This window comes from Tachypleus tridentatus, chromosome 13 (genome assembly GCF_004210375.1).
Source record: "Tachypleus tridentatus isolate NWPU-2018 chromosome 13, ASM421037v1, whole genome shotgun sequence".
Taxonomy (NCBI): domain Eukaryota; kingdom Metazoa; phylum Arthropoda; class Merostomata; order Xiphosura; family Limulidae; genus Tachypleus; species Tachypleus tridentatus.
The window spans coordinates 249,631,813-249,657,406 of NC_134837.1; the positions used below are offsets into that span (position 1 = coordinate 249,631,813).

General features: G+C 37.3%; 1 protein-coding gene across 3 annotated transcripts in view; it reads left to right on the forward strand.

Annotated features, from left to right (window-relative positions):
• Positions 1-25,594, forward strand: part of LOC143237122 (mitochondrial glutathione transporter SLC25A40-like) — a 48,288-nt gene that overhangs the window by 13,068 nt on the left and 9,626 nt on the right. For all 3 annotated transcript variants that reach the window (XM_076476016.1, XM_076476013.1, XM_076476014.1), the window contains exons 7-8: positions 10,719-10,817; positions 11,255-11,352. In XM_076476016.1, coding sequence (XP_076332131.1) covers positions 10,719-10,817; positions 11,255-11,352 — 197 coding nt within the window. The remainder of the gene's footprint in view (positions 1-10,718; positions 10,818-11,254; positions 11,353-25,594) is intronic.

Consider the following 25,594-nt stretch of genomic DNA (forward strand, 5'->3'; position numbering starts at 1 on the left):
TTCCAAGTGGTGAAGATGGCTTCACGAAGATCATGCACTGTTTGGAATTGACGTTCATTTCTATAGACTTCTCTTGCCATCCACCCCTAAACATTTTCAAAGGGGTTCAGTTTGGCCAAACACGCTGGATGGTCCAAAGGAATCATGTTATTCGCTATGAAAAAAGTCCTTTGTTTTGCGGGTATTGTGGATTGCAGCCTTGTCCTGCTGAACGATCCAGTCGTTTCCACGCAAGCGAGGGCCTTCAGCAATAAGGATGCTATCCAACATGCCATTGTAGCCAGCTACTGTTTGATGCCCCTGTATAACCTGATGCTCCATTGTTCCATGGAAGGAGAAAGCACCCCAGATCATGATAGAACCTCCTCCAATGTGTCGTGTAGAGAATGTCTCCAGTGGTATATTCTTATTGTGACAGTAACGTTGGAAGCCATCTGGACCATCCAGGTTAAATTTTTTCTCATCAGAGAACAAAACCTTCATCCACTTTTCTACGTCCCATGTTTGGTTCTTCTCAGCAAAGTATAACCAAACTGTTTCATGGTATGAAAGGAGGCGTGGTCTTTGGAGACGTTTATGGTTTTTAAATCTTTTCTCTTGTAGATGCCATCTTATTGTTCTTTAGCTGCATTCTGCATTTGTAATGGCCTTAATTTGGTTCAACGATTGGTTGGTATCTTGCCAGACAACCTGTCAAATCCTCCTGCTCAATGCAGGCAAAATTTTCTTAGGCTGACTACTTGAAATTCTTGTTCTGTATCTTTCAGGCTCTTTTAAGAAATTTACAACAGCAGTTTTACTATGCCCAATCTCACCAGAGATGGCACGTTGAGAGAGACCTTACTTTTGCAGCTCAACAATTCTGCCACATTCAAACTCTGTCAACATTTTAGCCTTTGCCCTGTTTTTACCCAATGTAACACGGGAGATGTCAGTGGGAGATGTTGACAATGCTAATGCTTGAACACAAATGATTAAATTTTGTTACGTGTTTACTGATTAACGCTTCATTTCAGTATGGTCTTAAAATTTTGACCAGCTCGTATTTAGGCTACTTTCATAGTGTTCATATTTTCCCTATTAAATGTTAAAAAAGGTTTTTTATTTTTATTTTCCCTTTTCCTACTTTCATCTCTCGAAGCTCTACTCAAATAAGTAGTTGAGTCTAACAATGCAAATTGAATATTTTTTCTTTATGTTTATTGGCCAGCAGTATATAAATATAATTGCTGAGTTGTAAATGTACCATAGCATTCCAATTGTTTGAATCTCACTTTATGTAGTTATCATAACCAGACTTGTGAAAGATTTTCAGATTAAAACTCTTGCAGTTTCTTTCTATTTTTAGGTTTATGTAAATTCCAATACAATATCTTATTTCTCAAAAAAATACCTTTTCTTAACTAGCATTGCCCTCTGTTGGTGCAAATTTTCAATGCATCCCACTACTTTATCTCTTGCTTTCCCTCTGTGTGGATTTCTCTACATGGTGAGGGGGACCTCCCACAGAAGGTTCTGTTCTTTCAGTTTTTCTTCTCTAGGATCTGAACATCCACCTGTGTGTTTGCTGAACATGGTGACCCATGAAAGGGAGGAGAGGATCCTGATGGTTGAGGGGTCCATCCCTACAACACCACTTTGGCCTTAAATTCCTCTAGACAGGCAGCCTTGGGGTGGTTCCTCTTGGGTCAGTTGGTTGTTCCACTTAGGCTAGGGTCGGCCAAATACCACTGTTGGATGTTCTCAAAAGGTGTTGTGGACATTGTATCTGATGCTGGTGTTTGGGTATGGTGCTTACGAAACCCTGTTATTGCTGCAGTGTCCTTGTTTGGTATCGTAGTCCATCTCCTTGTAGGGCTCCATGGTGGGTGGGGTCAGTAGGCACTGAAATATTCCTTTTTTTGTTATAAATCCTCCAACTAAAAACTTAAATAAAATAATGAAAAAACAGTCTAGGTAAACGACCATGTCTTGAAGATTCTGAGCAGCAATCTTCACATTTGTAACACCTATTGTACCTCAGTTTTTTATACTACATTCTCTTTCACACAAACCTTTAGGGCAAATGTCTGCCTTTTTCATTTAGAAGGGACTAGAGGGACTTGCTGGCTCTCCAAAGTCAGTAAAGAAGCTTCAATTTGGTGATATATTGGTGGAAATATCACATCTCAACACAGTGAACTCCTCTTGCATTAAAAGGCAATTGGGGATATACCTCTTGAGGTTATACTTCATGCTACTCTGAATTCATCATGAGGAGTTATTGTTGAGAGGTATTTGAAGAGCATCTATGAGTCGAAGATTCTTGTTGGTTTCTCCACCCGAGGAGTTTCTGCAGTGAGGCATATCTCCACTCATAAAGATGGAATTATGATGTCGACCAGTGTCCTCATTCTGACATTTACATCATTACATCCACCTGCCACCATCAAGGCAGGTTATCTTAATTGCAGGATATGACCATACATCCCAAACCCTCTCAGATATTTCCAGTGTCAGTGGTTTGGCCACTCGAAAATGTCTTGTTGTGGTTCCTTGACGTGTTTTTGTGGTGGCAAGGACCATGATGCATATGAGTGTGAAACAGACCCTCATTGCATCAATTGCAATGTCTCTCACCCATCCTACTTTTGTTCTTGTCTGAAATGGTTGGAAGAAAAAGAGGTGCAACATTTGAAAACAATTCATAACATTACTTATCCTGAGGCTCGAAAGTTGCTGTCCGCCACTTCATCTTGGACTATGCTGCTGCACTTCATTCAACTACTACAGTGGGAGTGTAGACGGATCTCTCTGTGACTTGAAAAGGATTGTTCTCAGACCAAATGGAAAGTGTTTTGACCTCCATGGTTAAAAAAGTTAATGAATCAACTTCAACATCCATCTCTATCCATTACATACATTCCAACAAACCCCAAGATCCACATCCTTTGCTTCTGGGTACAGGCATTACCTCGGATAGAATTTCTTCTCCCACCCCAAGATGCAAAAAGATCATTTGTTCACATCTTCAGTTGCTGGAATCCTCTTCCAACAGCAAAGACCTGCCCAACTGATCCAGGGCAGGATCCATGGAGGTTGATAGACTTCCCTCGAATAAAGACAGTAATGAAAAAAGATGTGGTCATAAACAGAAGGGTTCTTCACCCAATTTGCCTACACATAAATAAAAGTGGCCACCTTGATACAATGGAACTGTCGAGGTTTATGCTCTAATCTGGATGATATCAAAACACTGATTGCTTCCTATCATCCTGTTTGTCTTTCCCTACAAGAAACATTTCTCAAACCTGCTGATACAGTCACCTTTTGGCAGTTTTCTTTGTACAGAAATGACAGGCTGTGTGATGGATGAGTGCATGGAGGAGTAACACTGTTGGTTGATCAGCATGTGCCCACTTTGTCTTTGTCATTCAACACATCCTCAGAGGCCATAGCCATTCGTGTTTATTTGGATTGTAACGTCACTGTTTGTTCCCTCTACCTGTCTCCTGAAGAGACATGACCAATCAGACCTTGATGCTCCATTTGAACAGTTGCCATCTCTCTTTTTAATCTTGGGGGACTTTGAGGGACATCATCCCCTCTGGGGATGTGCTGATATTGATAAGAGGGATTGCTCTGTAGTGTATGCTCTCTGATCACAACCTATCTCTTTTCAATACTGGTTCTTCTACTTATTTTCATGCACCTACTTAGTCCTTTACTGCTATTGATCTCTCAATTCACTCTCCTTCACTATTACCCCATTTTTCATGGAGGGTTGACAATAATCCACAAGACTGATCATTTTCCAATAATTTTGAGAGAAACTGGTTGTGGTCGATGCCACCCAACCTGTGTGTCCTGGTGGAAGCTGGATCAAGTAAATTGTCCCTCTTTCACTGCTCTTGCAGAACTTGAACCTGCCATCATCTGTAAGCCATCAGTAGATGAATGTGTGGCAGCAGTAACTGACTGTATTATACAAGCAGCTGCTCAATGTATTCCTAAAACCTCGACACGTTTTCCATGATATCTTCATCTGTGGTGGAATCCTGCCTGCCTCATGGCACAGAAGGCACAAAAATGGGTTTAGGATACATTTCTTTAGGTATCCCACATTTTTGCACGGCATCTCTTTCCAGCAGGCCTGAGCACATGCTCGGTGGGTAAGACGTCAAAGCCAGAAGGACTCTTGGATTAAGTTCAAAACCAGGATATCTTCTACTACCAGTTCCAAAGTCATATGGGGCATGATTCAAAAGGTCAGTTGGCAACATCATTCTGTCTCCCTCGATCTTGCTCTCTGATGGCCAGGAAGTCCCTGATACCTGAAGCACTGCCAGTGGTCTAGATGAAAGCTTTTCCCAGGTATCTAGCATTTCTGGTTCTTCCTCCACCTTCTTAACCATCAAGACTTGGACAGAATAATCACCTCTTTCCTTTTGAGCTGATTGTCTCTATGGCTATAATCATCACTTTATACTGGTGGAACTCAAACTGGCCCTTCATTGGTCTGGCAGTATGCCAGTTGTATATGATGTACACAATGAAATGCTGCACCATCTATCTCCTGCTTTTCTTGCTATTCTTCTGATTGTTTTTATCCAGATCTTGCAGGAGAATGTTTTTCCTGATGCCTGGTGCCAGGCTGTTGTCCTGCCTTTCTCTAAGGCTGGGAAGGTTCCCAAGATTTCTTAAAACTACCATCCAGTTGCTTTGACAATGTTTCTCTGTAAAACCTAAGAGAGGATGATTAATGCTCATCTTGTTTGGTTTCAAGAATCAACCTCCTCTCCCCACCCAGTGTGGGTTCCAAAGACAGGGCTCTACCATGGACCACCTGATTCAACTTGAAATGTTAATCAGAGAAGTGTTTCTCAAATGAAAACATCTTGTATCAATATTCTTTGACGTTGAGAAGGCTTATGATACAACATTGAGGTGTGGCATTTTGCAAGACCTCCATATATATGGGTTACGTGGCCATTTGTCCATTTTATTAAAAAAATTTTAATGGACAAGAGATTCCAAGTTTGTGTGGGTTCAACACTTTCCCGTTCTTTTCTACAGGAAGTTGGAGTTCTTCAGGGCTGTGTTTTGAGTGTCACACTTTTCAGTATAAATACTAATGCCATCACTGAACAACTCTCTCACTGTTGCAAACATTCTATGTTGATGACTTTCACATCTCATGTCAGCCGTCGAACATGAGGTATATTGCGCAGCAGCTACAGACTGCCCTCAATCTTTTACTGAAGTGTTCCATACATGGACAGCTGGTAGTAGACTTGGAGTGAGTAACACGAAAACAAGCTTTTCCAAATAAAACCCTATGTTGGACTTTGGCTGTCTTACTTTGTAAGGATCAGAAAGAGGAAGTTGTTTTAACTAGACTACTCATTGGTCACAGTTTTTAACTGATCGTTTTCTTTTATCTGGAACTAGTACACCAATGTGTAGCCTGTGTAACACTCAGGTCACAATAATCCAGATTTTACTTTCCTGCTGTTGTTACAACTCTCAAAGACAGCACCATTTTAAACATGTTCTGTCCCAAGGTTTGTCCATAATGTTAAACATTATTATCTGTGATGGTAACACTGCCCACTGTGGAAATGCTTTTAGTTTTTTAAAGGCCATTAGTCTTTTTAATGCCATTTTAAGTTTTTTAATTGGTACATTAGACCATTTTTAATGTAATTTCCTTTTAAGAATCACAGTTCATCTCATTCGATTTGAAATTAGAAAGTGGCTGTAACATCAAATAACTCGAAAACAGGACTGTAAAGGCCAACTTCAGGTGACTAACACTGCTGTTTGAACTACCCATTAGTCATCCTGGTGAATTATTATTAAAATTTTGCTACAAGTCTTTTAACTCTCTTATTACTTTACTTTTTGAAAATGGCCATAACATCAAATAACTCAGAACCAGGACTGGAAAGGCCATCTTCAGGTGACTGGTAGTGGTTTTTGTACTTACCTGTTAGTCTTCCTGGTGAGTTGTGATAATTGCAATTATGCTACAGAAAGTCGTTTACAGCATGTATTACTGTAGTTTTCTCTTACTGCTGTAGACTAGATGTAAACATTGGTTTAATACTATTTATGTTTTTTTTTCAAACTTTGTTTTGCTTCACCATAATTTCCTTTTATGAATTTTACTTAATTTAATTTTACCTTTTTACCAGATGTTTGGCACTGATAGTGTAGCTACTTTGTGCCATAAAACACCAATTCAACCAACCAACCAATTTCCTGCTTCTGCATATCCACCTGCCAATAATCATTCAGCAGATCTCCACCAATGGGTGTGTGAGACCACATCTATCATAACCAGTACCCTTTTCACATCTGCACTTACAAATCACTTATTGATTGGTAATAGAACTGTACAAATTGGATAGTTTTTGTATGCAGATTTGTTGACATTTTCCATTATACAACTGACTTAGTATTTCTTTCTTGTTTATTTGAATGTTTGCAATTTGGAATGGTTAAAGATTGCTTTTTTTTCTTTCAAAATTTCATGACATTTTTGGGGAACTCCTGATATTTAATTGTGATGCACTCTGTGGCAAGTGGTGCCTGACCATTTTTTTTTTTTTTTAATTTTCATTATCCATCATTCGACTGTATTTGATGTCAGTTATGATGTAACTTTTCCTACCATAGACCTAATGTACAATTCAAGATGCTGCCAAGTGTTTGTTGTATGTCTCCATTTTATTGTTATCTATGAATAAACAATTATGTCACAAGTTTGAGTTATGCACGTCATAGAGATGGGATGTTCTGGTGCACTGCTAATAGGTCTCTCAAGTGGTTTTGTGATTCATAAATGTTTGTCCAAAACCATACACTTGTGGACTAACGTGGATTCAGCAAACAGAGAAAGCTGCCCATCTCTGTTGCTCCATGATGTTGAATCTCTTCCTACTGGGAACCTGATGTGCAATTTCAGGTGCCCCCTATTTTTGGTTGTAGCACTACACAATATGCTTGTCTATGTATCTGACTGTTTGTTTTTTCTTACTGTGGCTTTCCTACCATTCTTCAGATGTATATTCCCAAAGGGTCTGTTCTTGATTGGAAACGGCCCTGTTGTATAGGTGGTGTGATACTATTACTACCGTGGACCTGACGAAGAGTGCCAGATGCCTTCGGGTTTTGGTTGAAGTATTCCACCATGTTGCAAAGATATATATATCTGTAATTAGTTTTTCCCTCAGGCTGGGATGTTCCTCCAAATATATATTCCCAGTGGGGTCCATTGTTGATTGGAGATGTATAGTTTGGGTTCCAACAACAGTGCTCCACTGTGAACCACCTGATTTGACTTGAAATGTCAATCACAGAAGCCTTTCTCAAGTTACATCTTATGCCAGTATTCTTTAACCTTGAGAAGGCATATGATACTACATGGAGGTATGGCATTTTTGAGACCTCTACTCATATAGATTGCATTGCCATTTGCCCATTTTTATAAAACATTTTTAATGGACCAGTGATTCCAAGATTGTGTGGGTTCAACACTTTCCCATTCTTTCTTGCAGAAACTTGGAGTCCCTTAGGGCTATGTCTTGAGGTGTCACACTTTTTAGTATAAAGATTAATGACATCACTGGCAGTTCCTTCCTACTGTTGCAAAATGGGCTCTATCTCAATGACTTCCATATTTTGTGTCAGTTATCGAACATGAGGTTTATGGAACACCAGCTACAGAGTGCCCTCAGTCATTTACTAAAATGGACCACAGCAAATGGGTTTTACCTTTTCTGTCTCTAAAACTGTTTATGTACACTTTTGCTGCCAATGGGGTAATCACCTTGATCCTGAACTCTGTGCTGGTGAAGTTGTGCTTCCAGTGGTCCCTGAGGCAAAGTTCTTGAGGTTTATCTTTGACTGTAAGTTGCCCTTTATACCACACATCAAGCAGCTGCATGTCAAATATACAAGGGCACTGAAAAATCCTCTGTGTCTTCTCTTCCATCTCTTAGGGAGAGGATTGATATTCTTTGCTAAAGATCTATTGTACCCTCATTTGATCAAAACTGGACTATGGGTCTCTGGTCTATGGCTGTGCCAGGACCTCAGCCTTGGTGCTGGACCTCATTTATCATCAGGTTCTTTGGCTCTGCATGGGGGCTTTCCTCACCTCCCAAGTTCATAGCTTATACATAGTCTCATGAACCTTCTTTTCACCTCTGGCATTTGTAACGGTCTTTACTCTATGCTTCAAAACTCCAATCCTTAACAGCATCCCATCTGGGGTTGTGTTTTCCTTCCTCAGTGGGCCATGCTTTTACAGAACAGAAGATCTGCCATTGTTCCTTTTGGCCTTTGTATCTTGACACACTTGGATGAATTGGGTCTCTCCTTAGATGTCAGCCTATCCCATCATGGCTTATTACAATCCCCAAGTGTGACCTTTCTTCGAGTCATCTGAGAAAGGCAGATACCCCAGATTGGAAGTACCGACTTCTATTTGTCAAACTTTTCTCAAACCATTCTTTCATTCCCATCTATACAAATGGTTCTAAATCAAGTGGCTCTGTGGGCTTTGCTATGGTTTGTTGTGGTTTTGTAGGTTGCATTCAAAATCCCCTGTACAGTTTCTATGTTTACTACCAATTTATATTCCATTTCTCTGGCCCTACATTACACAGAAGCTAAGCAGTACATGAATTGTTCTACTTATGCTGAGTTTCTTAGCTCTCTATTGGTCTTGTAATTGCTTCATGTTAGTTCTCACCCTGTTCTTGCTGATATTTAAAACTGAACAGCCCACTTTTGTTTAACATCTACTCTTGTACAGTTCTGGATGCCAGCCTGTGTTGGTGTTTGTGGGAATGAACTCGCTGACGCCACAACTAAGTCTGTCTGCTCTGGTGCTATCACTGTTGTGCCTGTTCCAAACATGGACTACGGTCCTGCATTCAAGGCTCAACTATGTATCAGTTGGCAGTTGAATTGGAGTGAGCAATGTGATAACAAGCTTTTCTAGATAAAACCCTCGATTTGACTTTGGTTGTTTTGTTTCTGTAAGGATTAGTGGGAGGAAGTTGTCCTTACCAGACCAGACATTGGTCAGTTTTTTTAAGTCATCAACTCATGAATTTTTTTTTATCTGGGACTGATGCACCAGTTTGTGGTTTGTGTGACACTCAAGTCATATTTTACTGTTGTGCCATTGTTATGACTCTGAATGATGGCACCATTTTAAACATGTTTTGTCCACAGATTTACCTCTAACACTGGATAGTGTCACAAGTGATGGTGACACTGTTCACCTTACAAATGTTTTTTTTTTTTAATTCTTTTAAGGGCTGTTGGTCTTTTTAATGTATTTAAGTTTTTAATTCAAAAATTGGACTTTGTTTTGTTTTAATATGATTTTTTTTTTACAAATTTTACTTTTACTGGCTGTTTGGCACAGATAGTCTAGTTGTTTTGTGCCATAAAATGCCCATGAACCAGTCATATTCATTTTGTATAAGTTGTTTCAGTATCTCAGGCTAAAAGTGCTTAAAGACCATGGGTATAAATTAGGCCGTAATTTTAGTATTTCACACTTGCTATGTTGAACAATTTATATATGCACACACACACACACACAATTACTTGGTTTTATTCTGTGTTTTTTGACATTACCTAATATATATATTATGTTTCTTTAAAACAATTATCAAATGTACTAAATAATGAGTAAAATAATTTTTCTTATGAATGCAGGAAACATCATACAATGTTGTTTCATTGATAAACACCTCATCCTGCTTCTGACATTCCTGTTTGGACAGATTTTTATAAGTTTCTATTAGGCATCATTTGTTCTCAATCATTTTAGCTGGTTACATATGGGAACATTCAAAAGTAAATTCAAGTGACCACTGAAGTTATTTTTAGATGATCAGTTGCTTTTATTTTAAGATTAACCTTTTGTACACTGTTTTCAGGCACACAAAAACCTTGAGTTTTTAACAAACGTCTAGAGGGTAAAACTAACATTGAAAAGAAATAAGCAATATGTATCTATTTGTAAAAGAACAAATAACTGCTGGATATAAATTATAAAAATAAAAGTTCTAACAAATGACCCTGTTAAATCATAACTTGTTTTACATGTGTTTTTAAAATATTAAGTGCATAGACTTGGAGATTAAAATATTGGTTAATGCTCTAATTTACATAATTGAAAATCATAACTAATACAACTTTAAAATTTGGTTTTAGTTTTGATATACTGTTCTCAGAAATGACATTTCAAATAAACCAAAGACAAATAACTGGCTTGCTTGTATAGTTTGACAGTTAACATTCTTTACTGGACTATCTGAAAACAAACATAATTTACCAAGTGTGTGTGCTTGATTAAACACACGTAGATTTAGCATGGTCATGGCATCTGTTATAAAGATGCTAATAACCACAGATGCTATCATATTTAAGACAACTTGATTTGTTTTCAAATGAAAAGTTGGAGATGTGTTTGTGTAAAGTAATAATTTTTCGTTTTATATACTGTACATGTGTTATTGCTAAATGTGATTTATGATAGAATAAAAGTTATTTAAGTGTGGTATTATTTGTGTGTTCAGAATTTGCAGTTTTGTTTTATTAAATTGTTAATCATGAACTGTGTTTAATTACAATACGATTCTGTCAGTTGATTTTTACTGTAGCATTAATGAATTATTCAAATTTATAATTAATTTTTTCCTATACGTTAGAAATTGGAAAAGTTGTCCGTAATTTAGTGCAAGTTCAAGGCTATTTGTCCCTTTGGAGAGGCCTTGAATCGACTATTCTTCGTGATGTACCATTTTCATGTAAGTGCTTTCAAACATAACATTTTCTTTCAGAGTTTGTTACTTCTACCCTAAATCAAGGTTCCTAAAATTCTGCTTTGATTTTTCATTATGTGTAACTAGTTGACAACAATGCCATAGCAGCACAGCTTAAGCAACAAATCCCAATACCAAGTCTACAGTTTTCGTTTTGTCCCTGTTTTTTTATTTCTTATTTATCTTATTCTTTTGCTTTCCCTCTTTCGTTTTGTCCCTCTTTGAGTAATTATTTTTCCTTTTTCCACTTTACAATGACCCAAAATTCTTCCTCAATTTGAGAAACCTCAATTATTCTTATATTTTCTGAAAGAATATTTACTCTTGACTATTTTTTACGTGAAAAAGTAATGAAACATTTACAGAGTCATTATTTGAATAAATCACTTTGTAAGGTACATAACTAAATTTTTTTTTTGCAGCTATTTACTGGGCTAGTTATGAACAAATAAAGATAAGATTTCAAAGGGAACAACCTGGATTTTGGTTCAGTTTCAGTGCTGGAGCAACTGCTGGAACTGTAAGCTGGAACTTTTATACATTTATTTCTATGGTTTTATATTATATTATATTATTAGGTGAATGATAACTTTGAAAATAACAGTTTAACAATAAGAAACTAAGCATCAGATTATGAGTTTATTTTCATAAAGTTCAATATATCTTGTTCCCTGTAGGAAAATTAATGCTTGAAACATAAGGAATTTTTACAAGGACTTTTTAACAAGTAAGAAACAGTAACAATATAGCGACAAAAGTTTTTCTTCTTTGTTGCTTAGTTTCTCGTCGTTTTCAAAATTATTACTTTAAATAAACATTATATTATTGTTTGGTATACAGTTGCTTGTCTTGTAATCTAATTTTAACCTAGGGAAAAAAGATCTAATAATTTATATTACTGTTTCTTACACTTTAGTAAATTAATTATTCAAACCAGTTTGTTGTGCAATAGGGCACATATAGTAGTATGTATTTTAAAATAAATTTCTTTGGTAGAAGTGCATCAATTAATATTTTCTTGTCTACAGATGCTACTATCATTATACTATGTAACAAAATTTTTACTTTTTTTTGTTCTTGGACAGAAAGTGTTATTTCCCAATTGTTTATGTGTAAAATAAATGTAAAAGACCTATTTTTCTCTTCAAACTTTGCTTTTGTGACCTCGGAGCATATAACAAAAACATGATGGGAGACTATATTTGGGGGCTGATACGTGAAAGTGATTTACATTACAGTTGCAAATCTTGAAAAGCCACTCACTTCTAAACATTTTTGTATAACTTCAGTATAAATACATGTAAATCTTGATTCATATGTTTCATTATTCAGACCTTATGTAAATGTGAAAATTTGCTTGTTTTTACATAGTAAATATGTTAATTTCTAAATTTCATTATCCAGATCACAAAAGCAAAGTTTTTAGCTGGATTTACCAAAATGTATAAATAGTATTTATTTGGTGCATTTTATTCCAAAAGTGAATTTAAAAAATAGCATTCATATAAAATTAAACAAAAGTATGCTGCATTAGTGCTTCTAGTTTCACTCACCAAAATGAAGATGTATTTTAACTTTGAAATTGTGATTTTTGTTAATTTAGGGTAGAAACTTTATATGAGTGAATGTAAATATAAAGATAAGTTCACCACCAAAATGTTAATATATAACCATTGAATATATTTTATTAAATTCAAACTAATAACTTTTTAACTTCATAGCTTGAAAACATGATACAACTACATTTGAATGCACTGCAGATCAAATACCAAGGTGAAAAATACCCAAAACAGAAATTGGTGTAATTGTAGGATTAGTGATAAAAGTTAATAACAAGTAATCCACTTTTTCATCCAGAGCTATAAAATCAGTTAAACAGTTGGTTATTTCTTTTGTCCTAGAATCTTCATGAACTAATTTATGTAAAAATTTGAATGTTTTTGGATGATCTATATTTTTTTTTTATCTTTAGTCCTGTCTCATTCTGTCCCATAGATACCTTTAGAAATTCATTGTATTTAGTAGGATGATGTATCTTAGAGTGGGTGTATTGAATGTTGTATGGTGAAGTCTTCACCAGTTTTGCCTCCCTGTGAAATATTTGCAGCACATAACTTGCAAGCAGCTTCTTGTTTTCAGACATTTTTAAAAATTCAAAACCTTGGTGTTTTCGAGACATGTTTACAGCAGATAGCATATTGTATACTACAGTAAATATATTCTTCATTCAACTGTTTATGCATCAAAACATTGTGTGCTACATACTAACTTTGAAACAAGGAGATTTTGCAAAAGAAATGCCACTTCATTTTAAAAGCAGGACATGCTGAAATATCGATTAGTGTATGTACAAGTGAAGTTGTTAGTTATAAGCAGGACATGCTGAAATATCGATTAGTGTATGTACAAGTGAAGTTGTTAGTTATAAGCAGGACATGCTGAAATATCGACTAGTGTATGTACAAGTGAAGTTGTTAGTTATAAGCAGGACATGCTGAAATATCGATTAGTGTATGTACAAGTGAAGTTGTTAGTTATAAGCAGGACATGCTGAAATATCGATTAGTGTATGTACAAGTGAAGTTGTTAGTTATAAGCAGGACATGCTGAAATATCGATTAGTGTATGTACAAGTGAAGTTGTTAGTTATAAGCAGGACATGCTGAAATATCGTTATAAGCAGGACATGCTGAAATATCGATTAGTGTATGTACAAGTGAAGTTGTATGTACAAGCTGAAATATCGTTGTTAGTACAAGTGATTGTTAGTTATAAGCAGGACATGCTGAAATATCGATTAGTGTATGTACAAGTGAAGTTGTTAGTTATAAGCAGGACATGCTGAAATATCGATTAGTGTATGTGTATAGTATAAGCAAGTGAAGTTGTTAGTTATAAGCAGGACATGCTGAAATATCGACTAGTGTATGTACAAGTGAAGTTGTTAGTTATAAGCAGGACATGCTGAAATATCGACTAGTGTATGTACAAGTGAAGTTGTTAGTTATAAGCAGGACATGCTGAAATATCGACTAGTGTATGTACAAGTGAAGTTGTTAGTTATAAGCAGGACATGCTGAAATATCGACTAGTGTATGTACAAGTGAAGTTGTTAGTTATAAGCAGGACATGCTGAAATATCGACTAGTGTATGTACAAGTGAAGTTGTTAGTTATCTTGATGTATTTCTCGACTTATAGTTACTTTCATAAACTTAATTTTATTAAAAGCTACTTCATCTAACTTCTCACTTGTAGTTGTTTATTGGTTATCATTCTAAACACCATATTTGTATATTAACCATAGAGTTGGCAGTGTGGTTTATATGGATCATCAAGTGGCTTTTTTAAATAAGGATTTCTGAACAGTTAACCCCAAAATTGCATATAGGTCTATAACCTTGCTTGCTTATACAGTACTGTAAAATGTTTTTATTGAAATGTAGAACTTGCCAATACTATATTTGTTTTATTTATGTGTATCATTTTTTTTCCTTAATGTGAAACAGAAGCAAATATGAAAAATGGGAGATTAAAAAATGAACATGATCAGATAGAGGATAATTTATAAAAAAAATTAAATAATTTTTGTATACTTCAGAAAAAGAAATAACATTTAAATATAAAAGGATTCTTAAAACTAAGAAGTAAGTGAAACACTAGAAATTTATTACTAAATATAATAAGTATAAAGCAAGTGAACAGAAAAGCAACAAGATGCTTAACTGACAGAGAAGACATTAATGGTGAAAGATCATTGATGATATAACTAAGGCTAATATCAGAATACAAGTGGTAATTTTTTCTTCTGTCCTCCTTTCATCATGAAGCCACTTTTGATCTCTGCCATGACATTAATGTTTTTACTTCTATTTGGTAGAGAAAATCTTTATAGTTTCCATGAGCTGCTAGTCTGATATTGAACTTTATTACAAGATCACCAGGCCTTCTGTGGAAATGTCTGTTGTATTGTGAACTGGAATAGTTTTCATATTTTTTCATTTTGTATTTGAGAGAAATAACAAGAAGTTTCCAGAACATATTTTACACAGGCATTAAACTGAAGTAAATGAAAATGTTTCATTGGTAAGAGTTCTTGAGTTTCAATAAAATGTAACTAAAAGAGGAATTCTGTTAGATACTTTGGTTTTTATATTGTAAGCATAGCTTTTTGTTAAATGTTGCAAGCTATTCAAATCTATTTATGAACATCAGAGCTCTTATAAACTTGTGGTATTGTGGCTTGTTGTATTACATTTGTACGTATTTGTAATTTTCTTTGTCAGCTTAAACTTTCACAGGGCGTAGAGTTTGATGAATAAAATTGGGAAGGCAACATTTTCTAATCAAGATATGATGGCTTATCTGTTGATTTTTTACTGTGCAAGTGTGTAGAATACCATCATTTATAGATACAATTACATCAAAAAAATGTGTGTGTGTGTGTGGAGGTAAGAAAGGAATAGTAATGAAAATAATCATGACAGTTTTTTGTAAGGAGATAATATGCAAAACAAAGTTTTGAGAGATAGAGTATTGATGGTTCAAATAAAGAAGACATAACCAGTAAAACATTTTCAGTGGTCTTCTCTGAGATTTGTTTTAAACATTGTTCATGAATGTGCTACCCAAATTGAAAGTTACCTTTACTCTGAATGTAATGCTTGTTGTTGAATTCAGAGTTATTCAAGTTTGAGACATGATTGGCTATCTCAAGGATGTTTCTAATATTTTAATGACTAAGATAAACTAAGTGCAGTATCTAAAGCAAAGAATTTTACATGTAATATTAGTGGAAAAAAGCCTAGAGTGCAAAAAGGACTTGGGAGACACTGCTTCTTTATTGTTACCCTATGAAATAAATACAGTTTAGAAGAGATTCAAATGTTAGGGATCTTTTACTGTTAGAATCCTAAAAATATGTATATGTAGTTCAAAGAGGACTTCAGCACTTAAAACAGTAACATGCATTAATGTTTTAATTATAAGCATGTAACCTTTCTAAAGTTTTCACCATTAGTTTTATTGCTCTTATTTTGTATTTTAATATATTTTCATGCATTTAACATTCATGTTAGTTTGATCTTGTTAATGGAAAACAGTTGTTTAGATCTTAGAGTTTATGATCCTGTTTCATAATTGTGTAACACCCAATCTGAGAGTCAGGTAGACATGTTAATTTTCAAACAGACTCTCAGTCTCTTTTTTAAAATTCTGAATAGATATATTTGAACTTCTTGCAATATCTAGAATCTGAATTGTCCATTAGTATGGGCAAATTCATATTAAGTTACAGGGTATGTGGAGTAAAACTCGTAATCCCAGGTAGTGGCTGCATATTGTCAGTATAAGACTGAGTAGTGAAGGTATTATTTATTCATTTATTTTGTAAGTGAATATTTCATTATTTTTTTTTTTTTTTTTTTTTTTTTTTTTTTCCATAACAAAGGAGTTGGCCTGGCATGGCCAGGTGTTCAAGGCACTCAACTCATAATTTGAGGGTCACAGCTTCAAAACCCCATCATACCAAACATGCTTGCCCTTTCAGCTGTTGGGATGTTATAATGTTACAGTCAATCCCACTATTCATTTGTAAAAGAATGGCTTAAGAGTAGGCAGTAGGTGGTAATGACTAGCTGCCTTCCATCTAATCTTGCACTGCAAAATTAAAAAAAAAATGAACAGCAGAGTTAAAGGCAGTAGTTATGACAAGTTTGTTTATGTTACTCATTGTGAACTGTACATTGTTATAGTTCATTGATGTAGAGGCTATTGAGTGTCATGTGCAATCTGTTGATGTCAAAAATTTAGAGAGTTTAAGAAGGTCTAAGTGGCAGATATATAAATAGTGGCAAACAGACAAAGAAAAGAGCAGAAGAGAGCAAAGTTATGGGAAGGAAAAGTTTGGTTAGAGATAAATTAAATGCAAATCCATGAGAGTAAAAAGCCTAACAGTTGATGTGCTAGAGTGAGATTAGCAATTTTGTAGGAGATAAGGAGAATGAGTCGTGTTATCAAAGGGTGCTCTAAAATAATTGAACCAGATTCAGTGGACTTCGATAAAAGGCTGAAAATTCTTGAAAATATGAAAAAAGGAACAAATTATTTTTGAAGTGCAGGATGCAACCATGATAACTAATGACAATATGAGATATACTATACACAATTGCTATGGCAACAGAAATATAGATAAAAATAGATAACCCCTCGATGTGGATTCCTGTTCGTGGTGAGGGGACCTCCCAGGGAAGGTTCTGTTCTGTCTGGTTACCTTCTCTGGGATCTAAACATCCACCCACGTGTTTGCCGTGCGTGGCGACCCGTGAAGGGGAGGAGAGGATCCTGGTAGTTGAGGGGTCTAACCCTAACACACCACTTTGGCCTTGAATTCCTGTAGACGGGCAGCCTTTGGGTGACCCCCCTTGGGTCAATCAGCTGGTCCACTTGGGCTAGAGTCAACCAAGTACCAGTGTTGGAAGTTCTCAACGGGCGTTGTGGACATTGTGTCTGATGCTGGTGTTTGGGTATAGTGCTCACGAAACCCTGACGTTGCTGCATTGTCCGTGCATGACTTTGTAGTGCATCCCCTTGTAGGGCTCCATGGTGGGTGGGGTCAGTGAGTACCGAATTTTTCCTTTTTCCTATGAATCCTTCAAAAAATTTAAATAAAATTGTGAAAAAACAGTCAATGGGTAAGCAACCACGTCTTGAAGACTCTGAACAGCAATCTTCAACTTCTGTAACACACGTACCTCATTTTCTTATATTACATTCTCTTTCAGAAAAACCTTTAGGGCAATTGTCCCCCTTTTTTATTCAGAATGGACTAGAGGGACTTGCTGGCTCTCCAAAATCAGTAAAGAAGCTTCGATCTGGAGACATATTGGTTGAAACATCCATATCCCAACACAGTGAACTCCTCTTGAATTCAAAGGCAATTGGGGATATACCTATTGAGGTTACACCTCATGCTACTTTGAATTCATCACAAGGAGTTATTGTTGAGAGGGATTTGAAGAACGTCCCCGAGTCAGAGATTCTCGCTGGTCTCTCCACTCAAAGAGTTTCTGCAGTGAGGCACATCTCCACTCGCAAAGATGGAGTTACACTGCCAACAAATATCCTCATTTTGACATTTACTTCATCACATGCACCTGCCACCATCAAGGCAGGTTATCTTATTTGTAGGGTTCGGCCATACATTCCAAACCCTCTCCGATGTTTCCAATGTCAGAGATTCGGCCACTCAAAGACATCATGTCGTGGTTCCCTGACATGTGCTCATTCTGAGGGCAAGGACCACGATGCCTATGACTGTGACATGAACCCACATTGCATCAACTGCAATGGTTCTCACCCCTCTTACTTTCGTTCTTGCCCAAAATGGTTGGAGGAAAAAGAGGTGCAGTGTTTGAAAACGATACATAACATTAGTTATCCTGAGGCTCGGAAATTGCTGCCCACCACTCCATCTTGGACATATGCTGCTGCACTTCATTCCACAACTACAGTGGGAGTGCAGACAGATCTCTCTGTGCCTCCAAGAGAATCGTTTTCAACACAAATGAAAAGCCTTTTGACCTCCGTGGTTAAAAAGGTTGATGAATCGACTTCCACTCCCATCTCTGTTCCTCCCATACATTCCAATAAACCTCAAGATCCATGTCCTTCAATTTCAGATACAGGCATTTCTTCTGATACATCTTTTTCTCCCACCCCATGAGGCAAAACAATCATTCGTTCACGTCCTCAGTCACTGGAATCCCCTTCCAATAACAAAGACCTGCCCACTCGACCCAGGGCAGGATCCATGCAGGTTGATAGACCTCCTCCGACTAAGGACAGTAAGGAAAAAAGACGTGGTTGTAAACAGAAGGGTTCTCCAGTCACTTCACCTATCCGTTCTTAAAAATGGCCACCTTGATACAATGGAACTGTCGAGGTTTACGTTCTAATCTGGATGATATCAAAACACTGATTGCTTCCTATCATCCTGTTTGTCTTTCCCTACAAGAAACATTTCTCAAACCTGCTGATACAGTCTCCATTCGGCATTTTTCTCTGTACAGAAATGACAGGTTGTGTGATGGACGAGTACATGGAGGGGTGGCACTATTGGTTGATCAGCATGTGCCCACCCTGTCTTTGTCACTCAACACACCCTTGGAGGCCAAAGCCATCCGTGTTTCCTTGGGTCATACCATCACTGTTTGTTCTCTCTACCTGTCCCCTGGAGAGACATATGAGCAATCAGACCTTGATGCTCTCATTGAACAGTTGCCGTCTCCATTTCTAATCCTGGGGGATTTTAATGGACATCATCCCCTCTGGTGAAATGCTGTTATTGATGGGAGGGGTCGATCTGTAGAGCGTATGCTCTCTGATCACAATCTTTCTCTTTTCAATGCTGGTTCTTCCACTTATTTTCATGCACCTATTCTTCCATTTTTCATGGAGGGTTGACAGTAATCCACTAGGCAGTGATCATTTTCCTATCCTTTTGAGAGAGACTGGCCGTGGTCGATGCCACCCTACCCACGTGCCCCGGTGGAAGCTGGATCAGGCAGACTGGTCCACTTTCACTGCTCTAGCAGAACTTGATCCTGCCATCGTAAATCAGCCATCAATAGACGACTGTGTGGCAGCGGTAACTGGCTGTATTATACAAGCAGCTGCTCAGTGTATTCCTAAAACCTCAACACATTTTCCATGATATCCTCGTCCGTGGTGGAATCCTGCTTGCCACTTAGCATGGAAGGCTCAAAAAACGGGCCTGGGATACTTTTCGTAGATATCCCACACTTTCAAACCGTGTCGCTTTCCAACGGGCCCATGCACATGCTAGGTGGGTAAGACGTCAAAGCCAGAAGTAATCTTTGATTAAGTTCACAACTAGCATATCTTCTACCACCAGTTACAAGATCATATGGGACAGGATTCGAAAGGTTAATGGGCACTACAATTCTGTCCCCCTCTCGATCTTACTCTCTGATGGTCAGGAGGTGGCTGATGTCCGGAGCATTGCTGATACTCTAGGTGAAAGCTTTTGCCGGGTATCTAGCACTTCTGCTTGTTCCTCCGCCTTCTTGGCCATCAAGACTCGGTCAGAGCGTTCACCTCTTTCCTTTCAAACTGACTGTTTCTTTGACTATAATTGTCCCTTTACGCTGGTGGAACTGAAAATGGCCCTTCATCGGTCTGCCAGTACATCTGTTGGACCAAATGATGTTCATTATGACATGCTGCACCATCTATCTCCTGCTTCTCTTGATGTCCTTCAGATTGTCTTTAACCAGATCTGGCAGGAGAATGTTTTTCCTGATGCCTGGCACCAGGCTATTATTTTACCTTTCTCTAAGCCAGGGAAAGATCCCAAGATTCCTTCAAACTACCGTCCAATTGCTTTGACAAGCTGTCTCTGTAAGACCTTAGAAAGGATGGTTAATGCTCGTCTTGTTTGGTTCCTCGAATCAAACAACCTCCTCTCGCCCACCCAGTGTGGGTTCCGACGACAGCACTCCACCACAGACCACCTAATTCATCTTGAAACATCTATCAGAGAAGCCTTTCTCAAACGTCAACATCTTGTATCAATATTCTTTGACATTGAGAAGGCTTACGACACAATGTGGAGGTATGGCGTTTTGCGAGACCTCCATACATATGGGTTACATGGCCATTTACCCATGTTTATTAAAAAAATTTTAATGGACAGGAGATTCCAAGTTCGTGTGGGTTCGACACTTTCCCCGTTGTTTTGACAGGAACTTGGAGTCCCTCAAGGCTGTGTTTTGAGTGTCACACTTTTCAGTATAAAGATAAATGCCATCACTGAACAACTCCCTCTCACTATTGTGAATTAGCTATATGTCGACGACTTTCACATCTCATGTCAGTCGTCGAACATGAGATATATTGAGCAGCAACTACAAACTGCCCTCAATCTTGTACTGAAGTGAACTATGGTGAACGGCTTTAATTTTTCTCTCTCTAAAACCGTATGCATGCACTTTTTCTGTCAACAGGGTATCCACCCTGATCCTGAACTTCATATCGGTGAAGTTTTGCTGGCAGTGGTCCCGGAGACCAAGTTCTTGGGGCTTATCTTTGATTGTAAGCTGACCTTTATACCACACTTAAAGCAGCTTTGGGTCAAATGCACAAGAGCACTGAACATCCTCCGTGTCCTCTCTGCTACTAGTTGGGGAGCAGATCGATGTTCGATGTTAAAGGTATATCATGCTCTTATTTGATCAAAACTCGACTATGGATCAATGGTCTATGGCTCTGCCAGACCCTCGGCCTTAAAGATGCTGGACCCCATTCAGCACCAAGGACTTCGACTCTGCACTGGGGCTTTCCGTACCTCTCCAGTTCAAAGCTTATACATTGAATCTCATTAACCTTCGCCGTTTGCAACTATCTTTACAATATACTTCGAAACTTCGTTCCTTAACAAAGCATCCCACTTGGGGATGTGTTTTCCTTCCTCGGTGGGCAGTACTTTTCAGAACAGACGATCTATCATTGCTCCGTTTGGCCTTCGCATCCAGGCGCAATTGGATGAATTGGGTCTGTCCTTAGATAACATTGCAGATTCCACAGGTCAGCCCATCCCACCATGGCTTATTACAGCCCCCAAATGTGATCTTTCTTTCAGTCATCTAAAAAAGGCAGATACTCCAGATTGGAAGTACCGTCTTTTATTTAATGAACATCTTTCGAACACTCATTCAGTTCCCATTTATACAGATGGTTCCAAATCAGGTAATTCAGTGGGCTCTGCTATGGTTTGCTGTGGTTCAGTAGTTGCACGCAGAAACCCCTCTACAGCTTCTGTGTTCACTGCTGAACTGTATGCCATATCTCTTGCCCTGAATCATATTGCAGCTGAGCAGTACTCCAACTGCACTATTTATACTGATTCGCTTAGTTCTCTACTGGCTCTGGAATCGCTACACGTTGGCTCACACCCTGTTCTCGCTGATATTCAAAACCGACTGGCCCATTTCTCATTAACATCTACTTTTATCTAGTTTTTCTGGATACCAGGCCATGTTGGTATTCGCAGGAACGAGCTTGCAGACACGGCAGCTAAATCTATCTGCTCGGCACTATCACCCTTGTGCCTATTCCGTTACATGGACTATGGTGTTGTCTTCAAGGCTTGACTCGTGCCAGCTGGCAGTCCACTTGGAGTGAGCAACGCGACAACAAACTTTTTCAAATCAAACCCTATATTGGACTTTGGCCATCTAGCTTCTGTAAAGTTCAGAAGGAGGAAGTTTTTCTAACTAGACTACACATGGGTCACAGTTTTTTAACTCATCATTTTCTTTTATCTGGAACTAATGCACCAATGTGTAGTTTGTGTGACACTCAACTCACTATCAGCCACGTTTTACTTTCTTGCCATCATTACAATTCTCAACGATGGCAATATTTTAAACATATTTTTTCCCAGGATCTATCTGTAATATTGGACAGTGTTATTGGTGATAGTGACACTGTCCACCTTGATACCGTTTTTAATTTTTTTAATGGCCATTAATTTTTTTAATCTCATTTAAGTGTTGCATCTTTATTCATTACACCTTTTTAATTGTTGTTCCTTTTTTACAGTTTTATTCTCCCTCGTTCAATTTGACATTGGAAAATGGCCAGAACATTAAATAACTCGACACCAGGACTGGAAAGGCCAACTTCAGGTGACTAATGCTGCTGTTTGAACTATCCGTTTGAACTACTCATTAGTCATCCTGGCGAGTTGTTATTACACTTTTGCTGCATGTCATTTCACACTTTTACTACTTTACCTTTTAGTACTGGCCATAATGACACATAACCCGGAACCAGGACTGGAAAGACCAACTTCAGGTGACTGACGGTGGTTCTTGTACTTACCTGTTAGTCTTTCTGGTGGGTTATGATCATTACCATTTTGCTAGAGTAAGTACTTTACAACTTCTCTTACTCTGCTTTCTCTATTAACGTTGTAGACTAGGTGTCAACGTTGGTTTTATAATTTTTTGTTTTACCTTCATTTCCTTTTATGTATTTTACTACATTTACTTTATTTTAGACATTTTTTACCTGAGGTTTGTAGACTAGGTGTCAGATAGCCTAGCTGCTTTGTGCCATAAAACACTAAATCAACCAACCAACAAAAAATAGATAAATTTCTCAACTGACTTCTAAAGCAGTTAATTTGCCAAAGTGGACTTTTGGCAAAATGAAGAGAACTGTATAGTATTTAAGATACAATTATGGATTCCATAGTGTAAAATTTTATATACACTTTCAATTGGATACTCAGAGGAAAAGGCATACAAGTATGTGCAGCCATGACATTAGAAGATATCATGGTCTTTCACAAGTTAAAAGTGGCATTAATGAAATTATGTGAACTTACTAAAGAAGGTTTTCACCAGAAGTTTAGAGAAATCAGACCTGACACTGAAGAAACTGTATTTCAGTTTGTGGCACATCTACAGTAATACTGCACCATATAGACTGAGATGGCCAGGTGTGAAAATAGTTTTGAGCAACTGGCATATCTACTAATATAAGAACAGGTCATGATTGTGTGTTCAGATGACATGCTACTGTTTCTAAAGGAGAGAGCACCAAAAGATGTAGATGAACTGATCATTCTGGCAGAACACTATATGGAAGCTCATAGAGGAAGTATCACTGGAAAGTCTCAACACATCCAGTTAGACTTAAAAGCAGTGATTGCTGACTAGAAGCAAGAATCTACCAATGGTGACGGAAGGGAGAAGAGATGCTACGTTTGTTTTAAAATTGGACACATTTCAAAGGAATGGAAGTCCATTACCAGCAAGCAACAGAAGAAATCTCAACATAAAGCATCTGTAGTTATGTATAAAGAAGGTGTTAGTAAGAAATAAGAAAAGAGTGACTGACACTATTGATGCTGCTATCATAAGAAAGAAAATCAAGACAGCTTTTTAGATTCAATATGTGAAGAAAGTATGAATCACCAATGCATCATTAATGGTTGGTTCAAGTTAAGAAATGGACCAACAGTACCAATAGTGGTTGGAGTATGTTATAAATATCAATAGGTGCCAACATATTATAATTATATGAAAGATGTGTTGGAGACAAAAAAGTAAAGATGTATTAATTGGTGAGAACATTTCTCATAAAAGTGGATACTCCATATTATGTAGGAAACCTTGATGTCATTAGTATCAAGGAATCAATGTACAACTTGGTGATAAGAAACATACCAGATAGTAGAAAGTTGAAGGGTGTGTAGGTTAATGGGAAATCAGAAATATAAAGTACTGATCATCTCAATTAGAATATTTTTGCTGTATGTTTACTTGTAACATGTTATTTAGGAATACATGAAAGTTCATTGTCACATGCACTATGTTGTGTGATTCAGTATAGTGCTGTATGATTACTTGTAACTTGATATTTTAGAATCAAATCAGTAAATGAGAGTTCATAGTCATATATGTTTCTTTTATTTGTTTCTAAATTAATTCCATGAAATTTACGTTGCAGTAACAAGGAAAAGTTTACTTGGGGTTGGGTTTAAGTCACTGTTACTTAGTTGATCATCCCCCCCACCACCACCACCAAAAAATTCTGTATCCACCACTGTTCACCACAGAAACTTTGGAACAGTACCTGAGAGAAAGTCAAGCACAATACAAAATGGAAAGAGATTTACAAAACAGTGGACCAGAAAGGAATACTGAACTGGACCTCTAAAAGCTGTTCTACTGGGAAAACCAGACCCAAAGACAGTCAGAAACACTTCTGTGACAAGAAGATCAAGGATTGACATTTCAAGGTTGGACAGAAGGTTTTAGTTCTGCTACCTACCAACAACAACAGACTCACCCAGTAGTGTACATTTTATGGAACAGGATGTGGTAAGCAGAATGTAGTAAAAGGTGAAATTTGATGGACATCTATGGTCTGTCATATCAATCAGTTGAAGAGATACTTCAAGAAAACCTGATAGATACAACTACTGAGGTACAAATGCATAAGACAGATGTGGCTATCACTGAAGTAGAATCTGAAGACAGTGACTTTGTTACAGTAGATAAGCACTGAGTTTAGAGGAGACATCAACACAAGTGAAGAACTGACTGGTATGAAAAAGAAAGAGGGACAAATTTACTGAATCAGTATATTAGGAAAGATGGATCTCAAGGAACAGAAGATCAAGATGATGACAAGGGTTCCTATCAAGCAGAAGCTCCATTAGAGACTCTATATTAGGAGAAACAGACAAAGAAACCATAATTGTTGATGTAGACTGTGTGAGAAGATTTAGTATGTGAGCTGAAAACATTTTTTGTGTATAGTGAAAAAAATATTAAATATTTCTCTTGAAGAGGGGCTAAAGTTAGATATAAAAGTCTGTTTAGTTTTTTTCATAACAAATAAATTAAAAGTAATCATTTTAAAGGTGGTAGTTATGACAAGTTTGGATATGTCACTTGGTAAGAATTGTATTTATCTTTATAATTAATTGATGTTGAGGCTATCGAAGATTGCTTGCAATCCACTGATGTTAAGGATATAGAGATTTCTGAAAGGCCTCTGACAGACAAATGTTGGAAAGCAAATAAAAAATAAAAAAAAGCAGAAGAGAGTAGTGTCATGGGAAGGATAAGTTTGGTCAGAGAAAAGTTAAATGCAAAGTAAATCTTTGTGGGAATGAAAAGCCTAATGCTAGATTATTAAAATTAACAATTTCATAAGATGAAGGGA